General features: G+C 49.4%; 1 protein-coding gene across 9 annotated transcripts in view; it reads left to right on the forward strand.

Annotated features, from left to right (window-relative positions):
• FGFR1 (fibroblast growth factor receptor 1) overlaps window positions 1–14,334 on the forward strand; it is a 47,730-nt gene that overhangs the window by 7,450 nt on the left and 25,946 nt on the right. For all 9 annotated transcript variants that reach the window (XM_045535853.1, XM_045535854.1, XM_045535857.1 and 6 more), the window contains exon 2: window positions 2,237–2,415. In XM_045535853.1, the coding sequence (XP_045391809.1) occupies window positions 2,325–2,415 (91 nt within the window). In that variant the 5' untranslated portion in view covers window positions 2,237–2,324. The remainder of the gene's footprint in view (window positions 1–2,236; window positions 2,416–14,334) is intronic.

The raw sequence follows: 14,334 nt of genomic DNA on the forward strand, positions 1-14,334 counted from the left end.
AAGACATGAACTGGGGTGGTGATGGGGGTTGGTTTGGGGATGATTCAAGCACATTACATTTATTGTGTACTTTATTTCTATTATTATTACCTTATCACTTGCCACTCACTGATAGGGTTTTGATATGGGTCTGCAAGCAATTGATTTATTATGGTCTCTGTGCAGTCAGAGCTCTTTGCTACTGATGATCTGTATTTGCAGCTGCTCCCCAGCGCTGGCATCACTGCCTGAGCTCCACCTTAGAGCATCAGGCATTAGATTCTGATAAGGATGCGCAGCCTGGATCCCTCGCATGCGCAGTTTACAGTAGGGGTCGCCCTCCTATGAGAATCTAATGCTACGGCTGATCTGACAGGAGGTTTATGTGGTGTTGTGAGCGAGCAGGAGCAGCTGTAAATACAGACGAAGCTTCGCTGGCTTGCCGGCCACTCACCTCCTGCTGTCACCCGGTTCCTAACAGGCCATGGACTGGTACCAGTCCTCGGCCCGGGGGTTGGGGACCCCAGGACCAGAGGGTTCATCTGTGATCTGCTTCCAGGGATCTTTCTTTCGACCAAAGGAATTGAGAATCAAGGCTCTTTCATTTCCAGAGTTACTTCCGATTTGTCGTTGTCTACTTGGCTTGGAGAAAATGAGTTTGCATCAGATAGAGCCAGGTTTGATCTGAAAATCTGGGTGATAAGAGACCCGCCAGACGCCCGGTGCTGTTGGTTACTTACCTACATGTCCTTGGACAAAGTACCTCTTTGAGTCGCAGTTTCTCCACTGCTTAAAGGGGAATAAAAATTTCTATCCCCTATATGTTTGTAGTGAGGAATAAATGAAGTTTCACAATTATAAATTAATTGTACCTAGTGGCGTGCTTGGCACGTAGAAGGTATTCAGTATTCATTCCATTTTGTCTCTTCTAGTTCCTCTCCTAAATTTAGAAAAATGAAAGAGAAATGTTTACTTCTCTTTTGATTTGAAATCATTAAAAAATTTTAGTAAGCCTTGGGAGGGAGCTGGTGGTATTGTGTGCGTATTCCCACCAGCCAAGCACATGTGAGCAAAGCCAAGAATCCAGGGGTTTTTCTGCCAGCCAGGACTGACTCACTCGGCCGAGGGGCCCTGCCCGGCCGGGGTGGGGGAGGCAGGGCTGAAGCACCACATTAGGGCATGTTCCGGGGCAGTGGATTCTCTGAATAACTTGGACGGTTCCCTGGAGCTTTTAGGACAGAAGCCACCTGGAAGACAGAGATGGTCACCCCCTTGCAGCCCAGACAGTGCCCAGAAAGTCTTGTCACTTAGTAAACGTTTAGCAGCAATGATCCGTTCTCTAAGGCCCTAGGGAGCTGTTTTAAATGTTACCACTCCGACCCGAGAAGCATGTAAAGGGCTGCAGATTCTGTACTTCAGCTGGGGCAGCGTGAGCCGCCTTTGAGTCAGCCCTTGCAAGAGCTCTTGACTCTTCGGTGGGACCTTTTTTACCCCAGCTTCGGTACTCATATCCGTCAGACTTGAGTGTCGCCTTTGCGCAGTGGGGAGGAGAACTGGATCCACCCCAGAGTCCCGCACTCTGAGGCTCTTTGTAAGCAGTTGCTGAGGGCTGTGTTCTCTCCGAGGGAGGCCGTGGAACTAGAGATTCCTGTGATTTAGACCCTGTTAGAGGCCAAGAGGAGAACCCTGGAGGTAATTTATTTCAGCTTCCTCCTCGCATCGGTCCGGGAGGGCGCAGTATCTTACTGGAGTCCAGCAGCTGCTAACTAGTTATCTCTGTGGTTCCCATTTCCTAGTGCTCGGCCCTGTCCACGATTCTTCACCCCCTTTCTTCCTCAGCAGAGGGATTGGTTTGCCCCGGACAGGTGTGAGTACCCCGCAGCTGCAGCACACTGTGGAGCCCCGGTGCACAAAGAGCAGAACCACCTGGGACATTCCTGAGCCCATTCACTTTCCAGCACACACGATCTTGAGGCTTATTTCTTGGAGGAACTCATGATGATATTCCCAACCAGGCTTACACATAATCTGCACTCAAAACTTGGTTGTAGAATTGAATTAAAGCACGCTTTGTCTAATTAAGACCTATAACTTCTAATGGGATCACAGTTTTCTTCCTTGCACATTAAAGAGTAAGTTATTGCTTCCAGTATCCTCCTAGGCTGGGCCACCAACCGTGCCACGTGCTTCACCTTCTTTTCTCCTTGCCCCTCCTCTACCCAGACCCTCCTAACTTTTTTTTTCTCCCTTTCCCCAGAGTCAGCTTGAGAAGGAGGGTCGGGCTCACGGCGGAGTATCCATGGAGGTGTGGAGCCTTCTCACCGACCTCTAACTGCAGAACTGGGATGTGGAGCTGGAAGTGCCTCCTCTTCTGGGCTGTGCTGGTCACAGCCACACTCTGCACTGCCAGGCCGGCCCCAACCTTGCCTGAGGAAGGTAAGGCCAGGCCTTGGGAACAGGGGGGGCCGGCCGGGGTGGTGACGTGGTTAAGTGGGATGGCTCCTTCCTGTAGGAGAGACTCTCGAGACCCCCCGGGCTGGCTCGGGCCTGGTTACAGACGTGACCGGCTCTGTCAGAGGTTGGGTGGTGAAGGCCAGGGGGCCGTGCTCACAGGGTCGGGGTGTGCTTTTCTGTCCCTGCGGAAAGAACCCCTGATGGCAGCCCTAGAGCCAGCCCCTCAACCTAGGTGACACACGAGACAGCTGGTGCAGGGGGAGTGGGCCTATGAATTTGGGTCTAGAACTTGGATCAGACTACAGCAGACATTGTCAGAGGTGAGAACGTGATAAAGACCCCTGGCTTCTAGAAGGTTGTTCCCGAGACACATCTGTGCGCGTCAGCAGTCACAGCAGTTGACTGGCTGCTGTGCCTCCCTTGGCCGAGTGCCACAGGCTGTGTGGGGGTGCTGCGTGGTTTGCTGGGATGTGTACTGTTTGGGGGGTTTCGAGGAGATCGCGAACCAGGAGGCACAGAGACCGGTGGCATCTTGGGAATTCAGAGATCATTGGTGACAGGATGGCCTTGCCCAGCGCTCACGAGATTTGCTTGGGTTCTGAAAGTACCTCGTGGAGAGGTACACCTGGTGGCTTTCAGGGGACTTTGAGAACTAATGTGTGGGCATTTCTGCTGCCATGGGGTCGTGTGGCTTGTGATGTGGTGGCCGATCACACAGAGGAGGTTGGCGGACGGTGAGTGAAAGGCTCCAGGTGCCCATGACAGGGCGGCTGTGTTTAGACCCAGGCTGCAGGGGTCTGTTTGAGCGATGGGTGACGGGTGGGAATGTGTGTCCACTTGGATGGGGGAGGAGCGGGGAAAGGTGTGTGAGACTTTCTGGAAGGTGCAGTGGCTGGAGCAGGTGTTGCACTCAGTGACAGGACTGAAGGCAGGAGCCCAGCTAGGACATGCTGGAGATCCGAACTGGGGGAGACTGTCTCTGCACAGGGAATTTGTGGTCAGGTAGGGGAGAGACAAGTACAGTGATAAGGACATACAAAGTAGACTGTGTTTAAACCACACGGTGGAGTTGTTATATAACAAAATGCAGTGGGAACGCAGAGGAAGAGGGGAGCAGTAGCATCTGAGATGGGTCTTGAGGGATGAGTAGGAGTTCGAAAGGGGGAAAGGAAGGGCTCTCCAACTGGATCAGTGTGGGTGAGGGTGCAGAGGTAGTATGTATAAGGAATACGGAGAATAGTTTGCCTGGTGAGTAGGTAGTTGTGGGAAGTAACACCTGGAAAAATTGGATTGAGTCAGCATACGGAAGGCTTAATAATGTCCTGTTAAGAAAATCATACTTACATGGGTAGGTTCTGGGAAACTCAGAAAGTTTTGAGCGGGTAGTGACGAGATCCAGCCTTCAGGAAATTAATTTGGCAGCTGAATTTGGCCGGATGGGAGGAAGGAGTCGGTAGACCTGCACCTGCATCCTGCATCGCCACTTGATGGCCACATTGCTTCCCCTGACAGATTACACGATAAGCCTTAGCTTGTTCATCTGTGAAATGGGAACAGTGATAAAGGATTAAATGGGATAATCCCGACGAAGCACTTACTTATACGTGAAGTGTCAGCAGTAACCACCGCCACCAGCACTGTGGCCAGAAAGACGAGGGAGAGTGAAGTCGTTCTGAACGTGTAGCCACAGGAAGTGAGGGTGGGGACTGGGAGGTGGCGAGGGAGGGAAAAGCAGCAAAGACGCCCTAGGAGCAGAACTGTGAGTTTCAGTAGGTGGGCGTCAGCTCTGGGTAGCTGGAGGTGCAGACGGGTGAGATGAGAGAAAAGCATGCGAGTGAGGGCGGGGGCTTGCGAGTACCAGGCCCATCGGGACAGGTGGAGAAGTCCAAGGGCAACCGGGGCTTGGATGAGGGTTGAGAATGTGAATTTACAATGGACCCTAAAGTACTTTTTTTTTTCTTTTAAATTTTCTCTGACAAACTCTTTGCAACCTATGAATGGAGGGTGGAGAAAGTAAACAGTGTGGATCTCAGGCCTGGGCACCTGTAGGCTGAAGGGGATGTCCAAGCCTAAGGAATTTTAAGGGGTGGTGGAGGAGGAGGAGGGCATCGTGGAAGCTTCTGGCTCTGGGTCCAGCCTGGGACAGGAAGCGGAGGCAGTGGTGGAGGGTGGAGCAGGGACGGAAGGTCGTAGTGAGGACAAAGTACTGGCCCTGTGAGCAGGAGGGGGCGAGGAGGAAGGGTGGATGGGGGCCCTTAGGAGGCCATGCAGCAGGAAAGACTAGGGTTAGAAACCAGTTTCTAAAAATCAACTCCCAGCCTGGGCAACATAGTGAGACCCTGTCTCTACAAAAAGTAAAAAAAAATTAGCCAGGTGTGGTAGTATGTGCCTACAGTCTCAGATACTTGGGAGGCTGAGGTGGGTGGATGGCTTGAGCCCAGGAGTTAGAGGCTGCAGTGAGCTATGATCACATCACTGCACTCCAGGCTGGGTGACAGAAAGAGACTCTGTCTCTTTAAAAAAAAAATTTAATTTAATTGAGGCATAATTGCATAATTTACGTACTATGATATATAATAATTTTAAATGTACAGTTTGATGTGTTTAGGTAAGTCTACAGCCCATGTAACTACTATCCCAATCAAGGGATAGAACAGGCACAGTGGCTCATGCCTGCAATCCCAGCATTGTGGGAGGCTGAGGTCGGAGGATCACTTGCGGCCAGGAGTTCAAGACCAGCCTGGACAACATAGCGAGACCCTGCCTCTACAAAAAAATTTTAAAAATTAGCCAGATGTAGTGGCGCACGCCTTTAGTCCTAGCTCCTTTGGAGGCTGAGGCATGAGGATTGCTTGAGTTTAGGAGATTGAGACTGCAGTGAGCTGTGGTTGTGCCACTGCACTCCAGCCTGGGTGACAAAGCAAGACGCTGTCTCTAAAAAAAAAACAAAAAAGAAAGAGAGAACATTTTTATCACCTGCCCCAAGACTTCCCTCATGCCCCTTTGCCCCTCCTTGATGGTCACCTGCATTTGGGTCATTAAGGATTTTGGCCATTATTGGTAAAACCGCTGTGAACATTCATGTGCAGGTCTTTGTGTGGGCATAAGTTTTCCCTTGGACTGCCTTGGTTTTGATTTCAGCTCCACCTTTTGCTGACTGTTGGCTCTCTGTGAAATACCTTGGTAATGAATTGCACTCACAGGGTCGTCATGAATATCAAATGAGGATGTCAGCAAAACTCTTAGAACAGTGCCTGGTGCGTAGTCAATGAGCGGTAAATGGCAGTTGTTGGTCCATTTTCCTGGGACCCCAGAGGGGACACCACACGGGGAGCCACATGCTGTTCCATGGGTGGACGTCGAATGCCACGGGACACAGCCGTGGAAAGCACTTGGAGAACAGGTCCCAGTCCTCCGTCTGGAGGGGGAGGTCCTGCCCATAGTTCGTCCCTCTTGAGCTGAGGTAGAACACAGAGAGCTGCCGTGATCCTGACACCATCAGGGGAGCCGTAAGGACCTTACAAATGTAGAGTGTGTCGTGTAGCCTTGGCCCTGATTGTTAAATCGCAGTGCCGCTATTGTCTTCAGAAAACGTTATCATCTGTGTATAGAGTTTGTCCAAAAGATTAAAGCAAACCACCCAAAACCCTGCTCACACCGAGTCCACCCTTAGCAAGGCTTTGCTGTGATTGTAATTGTGTGTGTGTGTGTGTGTGTGCGTGTGTGTGTGTCCCCGAGAGCTGGGGGCCCCTCCCCCAGCTGAGCATGGTGCCAACCCCAGCAGTCTGCAAATGCTCCTGAGGGACCCGGGAGGGCCTGCAGTTTCTGGCTGTCCTTGGAAGGTTGATTTAATAAGGGTTCCAGGAAAACCAGCCTCCCTCCTCTCTCCCTCTCCTTCCCCTTCTCTAGTTTGGGATTTTAAAGTCTGAGCTTGTTTCAGATCCGGCTTTGAGGGAGGGAAAGGAGTTGCATGGAGAGGCTGAAGCTGGTTGTGGGCCGGGGGGTAGAACAGGCACCAACTGGAAAGGTTGTGAGATTGAAAAGGGTACGTTTCTCTCTTTTCGGATAAAACTTGGGCGAGGGGGGGTGGGGGAGGCAAATGACTGAGTCCAGAACTGCTTGCAAGGCCGCTGCTGGTGTTGGCGTGGCTCCTTACCCGCCTCTCCGCAGTACCATGGTGAACCCCCCAGCCCTTGTGGGACAGGGGACAGGGCGTGAGACTGGCCGTCTCAGTGCTCGCCTCCACGCTCAGAAACCTGCAAGTCATAAGTGATTTAATGAGCTGGGTTTTACAGCTCTTCCCACCCACCCAGATTTGAAGGAGTCTGGTGGCCAGTTGGAGCGGGGAGAGGTTACACTTAATGGAAAAGCTGCACGTTTCCATTTCTGGCTGGAAGCCCCCTGGATGCCGTGCGCGCCACAAAGCAGGGCTTTGTCTCCGTGTTCTGCAGAAACCTGCACCCATAGGGGAGAGGCTGCGAGTGGTGCCAGAGCCACTGCCCAGCGTCGAGTCCCAGGCCCTGGCAGAGCCCCCACCCCGGCCTCTGGGGGTCCTGCAGCTGCCTTTGTCCCTAAGGGGTGTGCATTCCGGCCTAGCTGCAGGGAAAGTCTCAGATAGGTACTAGAGGGTGTCCCACTACCAGGCATGCTGTGGTCCCACTGGCTGCAGCCAGTTGGCGTGGCCCGAGGACCGTGGTTGCCTGGGAACACGGCAGGATGCTCCCCTGCACCTCCACCCTCTCCCCAGCATAATTTCTTCTCCTGAAAAGAACCTGTTTGCTTCCAACTCACACTGGAGTTTCTTCACGCTCTGCCAGAAGGCGAGTGGAGTTACATGGAGGGAAAGGTGACGTTGGATGACCCACTTGAGAACAAGGGTGGAGGATTTGAGTCTGCAGAAATCTGCAAGGCGCTGAGCTCCCGGGTTTCCTTAGAGCATGGGCTCTGTCCCACATCCCGTCCCCAGCAGGAGGTGGCTCCAGTGCCTTTGCTGGGTGCTGGTGAGTGTTCGTGGGGGTGGGGAGGACCGGCCCTCAGCCTGGGAGGAACGTGAGGGCGTTCACGTGGCCCTCTTGCCCGGGCTGGGCAAGTGTAGCAAAGCCACTCCAGAGCTGTTTTCTTGGCTCCGGCCCCTGCATTGCTACACCATTAGCTTCACTGATTTTCCACTCTCGCTCTGCCAGCCCGCTCCCCGAAGTCAGGGAGGAGGAATTTCTCAGGGAAGAACAAATGGCTGTGCAGAGGACTTGTCTCTGGCGGGGGAGGGGGGACCCAAACAAAGAAGCAGGCCTGGATTCTGTCCCCCGGTGTCTGCGACTACCTGGAGTCTGGGGTGGGCAGGAACTGGAGAGGGAGCCCGTGGCCCCGGCACGGCGCTGGCCCGGCAGGAGCAGTGAGTGATGGCTGGTGTCTGGGCCGTGATGGATGGCCTTGGGAGAGTGAGTTCTGGGGAGTCATTATCCGCGAGGGCGAGGTCCGGGGTCAGAGAGCTTGACCGGCAGCTGCGCCCTGTTTGTACAAAGCCTCGTTCCTCTGGGGCCGCTGGGGGCTCCAGCTCACCCTGTGGACCCCACCTTTGCCTCTTCCTTCCTTCCCTGAAGCTTGGAAGTGAGACAACTGTTTCCCTGCTGACTGGGGGCGTCCAGCTGCTCTGGCCTCCCGGGCTCCTGCGCTGGGCGGCCCAGGCCTTCCTGCCTGTGCTGGAGAGATGGCCGTCCGCGGGCCTGCGGGACCCTCTTCCATCTGCCCGCCCTGCTGCCTCCTCGAGTGCTAAGTGACTTTGCTGAAAGCTGACGGCCCTGCCTGGGATCTTAGGGGCCCATGGTAAATCCCAAACTGTTTCCTGCTAGAAGCCTTTTGGAGTCTGGGTTGCTTCTGACTTTGGGAATTTGCTCTGACTTCCAGCTGGTGACAGCCAAGTGGAGGGCACAGGACTGCCTTCCTCTCCGGTAGTAGGCTTGTTGCCGTGTACTGTTGCCAGTGTAGCACCGGGACACTGAGCTGCTACCCTCAGAATTCTCTTGTCCTGTTTCTTGGCTCACGCTTGCCACACGAGGTGCCCGCTGCCTGCATTTCAAGGATTTGAGCCCTGCACCCTGGGGATGCCGGGCTGAGGTGTCCGTCCAGCTGGGCCCGGGCACTGCAAGAGAGCCGCCTGGCAGAGCCGGAAACTCCACGCCGTGGCCTTGTCCCATGTGCTGTGGCGTGGCCACGCCTGCTGGGGTGAATCGTGTAAGGGAGGGGACCTCTGGGCAGCGGCCCTGCGTCTGTGTTTTCCAGGCGCTGGGCGTGTAGGCGCCTTGAGCGCAAGGTGCGTGAGAGGGTCAAGTTCAGCAGAGAGCGGGCTGAGTGGTTATGAGCTCGGGCAAGGGAAGAGGCAGAAGCATCAACACTGAAGTTTCAACAAAGAAAATTTAATTCAGAGCTTAGCCGTTCCTCACTTTTCTCCAGGATGGAAAACTAGCCCCTGGCCAGTGGTCCATTCATCACTGATTTATTTCCTTCCTTCTTTCTCTTCCATTTTCCTTGAATACAACGTATACTTCGTATATAACCATTGGTTATCCTGGTCCCTTAGCTGGAAATGTCAATTCCCATCCTTTTTTCCTTTTCATTTTTTATAATTTCTACTCAAGTCTTAGTTTAAGGTTTAGCTTTGGTTTAGATTAAGGCTTAATTTGAGGGCCACCTCCCTCCTGAATTAATAATTAATAATTAAGGAGTAATTAATTCTAAATTAATCACTCCTTGTTTTTTTCTTTCTTTTAAACTTTCATTCTAATACTTTGCCTCACATTATATGTAGTTTTTAATATATGTCTGCTTGCTCCACTAGAGTATACAATCAGAATATCTTTGTTGCTCTTTTGAAATGTTGGTATTTTGATATACAGTCTGGGTCCATCATAGAAAATTTAGAAAATAACAGACCTTTAAAGGGGAAAAGAAAAACTCTTGGCAGGGCACGGGTGGCTCACGCCTGTAATCCTAGCACTCTGAGAGGCCGAGGTGGGTGGATCGTTTGAGCTCAGGAGTTTGAGACCAGCCTGAGCAAGAGCGAGACCCCGTCTCTACTAAAAAAATAGAAAGAAATTAGCTGGACAACTAAAAATATAGAAAAAAAATTAGCCGGGCATGGTGGCGCATACCTGTAGTCCCAGCTACTTGGGAGGCTGAGGCAGGAGGATCACTTGAGCCCAGGAGTTTGAGGTTGCTGTGAGCTAGGCTGACGCCACGGCACTCTAGCCTGGACAACAGAGCCAGACTCTGTCTGAAAAAAAAAAAAAAGAAAAACTCTTATATTCCCATCAAACAAAAATAATCACTGTTCACTGTGGGTCTGTTCTTTTAGACTTTTTTTCTTCCGTTTATAGGAACTTGACTTTTCAGAAATGGGATTTAGACTGTGTATAGTCATTTGTAACTTAAGTCTGTATTTATAGCCATTCAGAGAATTTTTTCATCATGCTTAGTTGCTGTGTAATATTCTACTGTGTGAGTGTACACAGTTTATTTATTTACTCAACCCTCTGCATTGCAGCATTTAGGTTATTTTCAATACTTTATACTACAGTGAACATACTTTTATAAATAAAATTTGTCCATGTATCCAAGTATAGTTACATTTTTTAAGTTTTGGTTACATCGCTATTATTTCACTGCACCAAACTGGCCCCCCAGAAAGGTTGAACCAGGAAAAGTCTTTTAAATTAATAATAAATACTGTTTATTACATCTCCACACTATGTGTGTATTACATTTCTCCATGTTTGCAACGATACTATGGACATAGGGTTTATTCTCATAATCAGAAGAGTAAACTGAGATTCAGGGATTTAAATTACTTGTCTAAGTTTACATATTTGGTGAAGGTGGAGCCAGGATTCACACTCAGTAGGTGTGATTACAGTATATTTTTTTTCCACTACGTCCCTATATCAAATTTGGTTCCCCACAAAATTCAGGCAGATCAATTTTTGAATTTAAACATTGCTGGCCTAGTCCCCTTGATGTCACAGGAATCTGGCCTCACCTCCCTCTGTGGGGTAGTATGTGCACGTGTGTGACTGGGGTAAGAGCCGCTGGAGATGCTTTCCTTGTGACATTCTGTTCGTCACTGTGAGGTGTTCCGCATCAGTCACAGGTCTGTGAGCTGCCCTAATGAACGAGCTTCCCTAGCCTAGAATAATCAATAGAACAAAAACCCCGTCGATACTACTTTTTCCTCTGTAGCCGGAGACCTCCTTCTTGGAGAAGGTCTAGGATCAGAGGTCCCCAAAGTGTCAGATCCCACTCCTGAGTTTTCTTTGTAGGTCACACTACAAAGGTCTAGAACGTAGTGGTACAGGTATTGCCCGAACACTCAAACCTGGCTGCTTCTGACACGGTTGTGGTCCAGCCATGTCTGATGAGTAGAAGTGAGCACATCAGAAGCTGCACAGAGGCTGGGGCATTAGCATCATTTTGAGGCTACCACTGTATTTTTTTTTAAAAATACGAAGAAATGCAAAAAAAAAACCCAAAAAAAACGGAGTTCTGAAATTTTTGTCGTCTTAGTGTTTATATTTAACAAATGCATATTGTAAACAAAATGTGTATTATAATGTAGTTGGGCTAGTCACAGGATAATTACAATATTTTAAAAATACATATTAATCTGTGGCATACTATCTGTAGTTCCCAGGAGCAGAATGTAGATCTGTTGAAAGTTGTTGTTGAGTGTTTTCTTCCGCTTCTGTCTGTTGTTACTTTAGGAGAAATTATCAGAAGTCATGGAGGCCTCTCTTGAGTGCTTGAATTTGAACTTGAAGCCTAGACAAAGGCCATTCTTCTCCACTCCACTCCGCCCTCCCCACCAGTTAGGTCCAGCCCTGGCCAGTGTTAACTCTTTTTTTTTTTTTTTTTTTTTTTTTTTTTGAGACAGAGTGTCACTTTGTTGCCCGGGCTAGAGTGAGTGCCGTGGCATCAGCCTAGCTCACAGCAACCTCAGACTCCTGGGCTTAAGCGATCCTACTGCCTCAGCCTCCCTAGTAGCTGGGACTACAGGCATGAGCCACCATGCCCGGCTAATTTTTTTTGTATATATATATTTTTAGTTGGCCAGATAATTTCTTTCTATTTTTTTTTTTAGTAGAGACGGGGTCTCACTCTTGCTCAGGCTGGTCTCGAACTCCTGACCTCGAGCGATCCACCCGCCTCGGCCTCCCAGAGCTAGGATTACAGGCGTGAGCCACCGCGCCCGGCCTAGTGTTAACTCTTATAATGCAAACACAAATACAATAAATGGCTCATAAAGATCATGTCAAACGAGGACATAAAACCCAGGTTATGAGGACATCAGAAAGCACAAGTGATGGCTTCTTCCCCTAAGTGAAGAAGTGAAGACTATCATTTGTGAGCAAGACATATACACACATTATGTATATCAATAAATGTCTGGTACATATTACTTGGTTAGTTAATATGTTTTAAAGAAATAGTACGCAGCTAAGTAACAATCCATTTTCTTTTTAAAAAAAAAAGATACCTAAAATTTCTAGCTTTAAGAAGGAAAAGCTAGGAATAGAACCTTTTTTCAGTAGGAAGGTAAGGAAAATGGTGAGAAAGTTATCATCACCACACATTGAGCATCTAACGCAGCAGTCCTCGGATTTTCACTGCTCAGCATCGCCGGAGAGCGTATTAAAACACGTTGCTGTGCTCCATTCTCAGAGCGCTTGGTTCTGAAGCAAGACCCTAGCTTGACAGTTCTAGCAAGTTCCCCAGGGGATGCTGATGCTGCCTCTGGGGACCACACTTTGAGAATCTCTGATATCAATTAATTCTCATCCCAAAAAAAGTCTACGAGGTGTTATCATTTCCATTTACCAACGTAGAAAACTGGCTAAACTGGGAAGATGGAATGTCTGGGAGTCTTGGAGAAGAAAGAGAAATCCTGGGAGATGGGAAAGGTGGGGAAAGGGCTGAGTCTGGGTGCCCGGAGGCATGGGGACAGGGAGGAAGGCCAGGAAGAGGGAAGTGATCTGGAAACTTCCTGGAATGCCATCCTGCTTTGCTGACTGCGATACCGCCCTGGGCTGCTCTGGCCCTGCAGCCACTCAGAATAAGAGTCCTTTTACATTCAGAAATCTCTGCTCCTTTATTGTCAAACTTAGGGTTTACGTTTGGAATTAAGGTTTATTTTCCTTAGGTTTTAGGAATTAGCTTTTGAACCTTAGAAGAATCAGGTTCCCTTCCTAACTGCTGAATGAAGTTCTGCTTTGGCATTCAAAACTTTCCTCGTTGTTACTGGAGCAATCAAGACCGTATTGATAAAAAAGGACTATTGATGCCTGACATGCATTTGGAAGGGGCATAATTGTAGCCTTCGCTACCCCCAAACTCCCAGTGCATTTTTAAAATCTATTTGCCTGGCTGTTCTTGTGGGATAATATGTGATGAGCATCAAAAAATGACACTAAGGCGAATCCTTCAAGAACTGGGCTTTCTGCCAATCTGGGGCTCTCTTCTGGCAAGAGCACCCCAGCCAGGGAGCAGGGATGGGGCTGAGAAGCATTCATTAAAGGTGCTGGGGACCACATCTCTGTGACCAAAACAGAAGCCCCCTTTGCTGAGGGACAATTAAATTGAGGGCTCTTCACTTCCCTCACATCAGAGGGAGCTCTGTGCTCTTGGAGGAGGGGCAGGAAGGGCTGTCAGTGTGATCGCAGAAGACCCATTTGAAACACAGGACTTTGGTTAGGGCTGGAAGGGACCAGGAGCGTGTCACATCAGTCAGCCTTCTCGTTTCACAGTGGAGGAAACTGAGGCCCAAGAGGGGAGGCGACTTGCCCAAGGCCACGCAGTTAGTGGTTTCTACTCAGAGGCTCTCTGCTGCACCCAGCCAGTGACAACCACCTGTGGCTCAAGCCGAGATTGGGAAAACCAAATGGTTTTACAGGGACCTCAAACTAGGCTCTTTCTTGCCTTAGGACATCTAGAACGTTGACATTGCTGAGAATAGGACTGTCTTCCCCCAGGGTTCCGACTGGGCTGGATCCCCAGGTCCTCAGAGCAGAGGAGCCCCCAGTGTAGATGCTGGGCTCCAGCTTCCCTGTTCCACCTGCTCCGTACCTGGGAGCCACACCACCTCAGGTAGAAAAGTCCCTAAACCATGTTCTTGATTTCTTAAAACTGAGAGCACCAAATGCTCACTTTCTCACCGTATGCATGGAAGAGGGAGAGACTGAAGAATAAACACGTGTATGTGGACGGATAGACACGAAGCGATTTGTGGGTCCTCCTTGCTATCTTGGAAATCTGTGGCAGTGCTCCCGGATTTCCAGATTTCATGAACCAGTAAAATTTCCCTCCAATTTTTGGAACCCACTTAGGATTATCAACTTATTTTGCCAAGTAAGGACATTTTTAATAAACTAACTGCCTATGACCAGCGCCATTTGATTTTTTTATTGTGGTGAAATATACATAACATAAAATTTCCCATTTTAACCATTTTTACATTATAATTTTTTAAATTCATGTTTATAATTGACACAGTCGAATACATATTTACAGGGCACAGTGTGAAGTTTCAATGCATATATACGTTGTATTTAATATAATAATCAAATCAGGATAATTGTATCCATCACTTTAAACATTTATCATTTGTTTGTGGTGTATTTTAGCCATTTTAAAGTGTGCAATTCTGTGGCCTTAAGTTCACATTGTTGTACAGCCCTCAGCACCGTTGCTTCCAAAACTGTCTCCGCCTTCCCTGACTGACACCCTGGTCATTAAATGCTGACTCCCGGTTGGTTCTCTCCTCCCCAAGCCCCTTGGGCAACCACCATTCTACACCATTTCATTTTAAAAGGATGTTTGATTGTCTTTGTTCTCATAATGTGACACTATAAGGTC

Source organism: Lemur catta, chromosome 22 (genome assembly GCF_020740605.2).
Source record: "Lemur catta isolate mLemCat1 chromosome 22, mLemCat1.pri, whole genome shotgun sequence".
NCBI classification, from domain to species: domain Eukaryota; kingdom Metazoa; phylum Chordata; class Mammalia; order Primates; family Lemuridae; genus Lemur; species Lemur catta.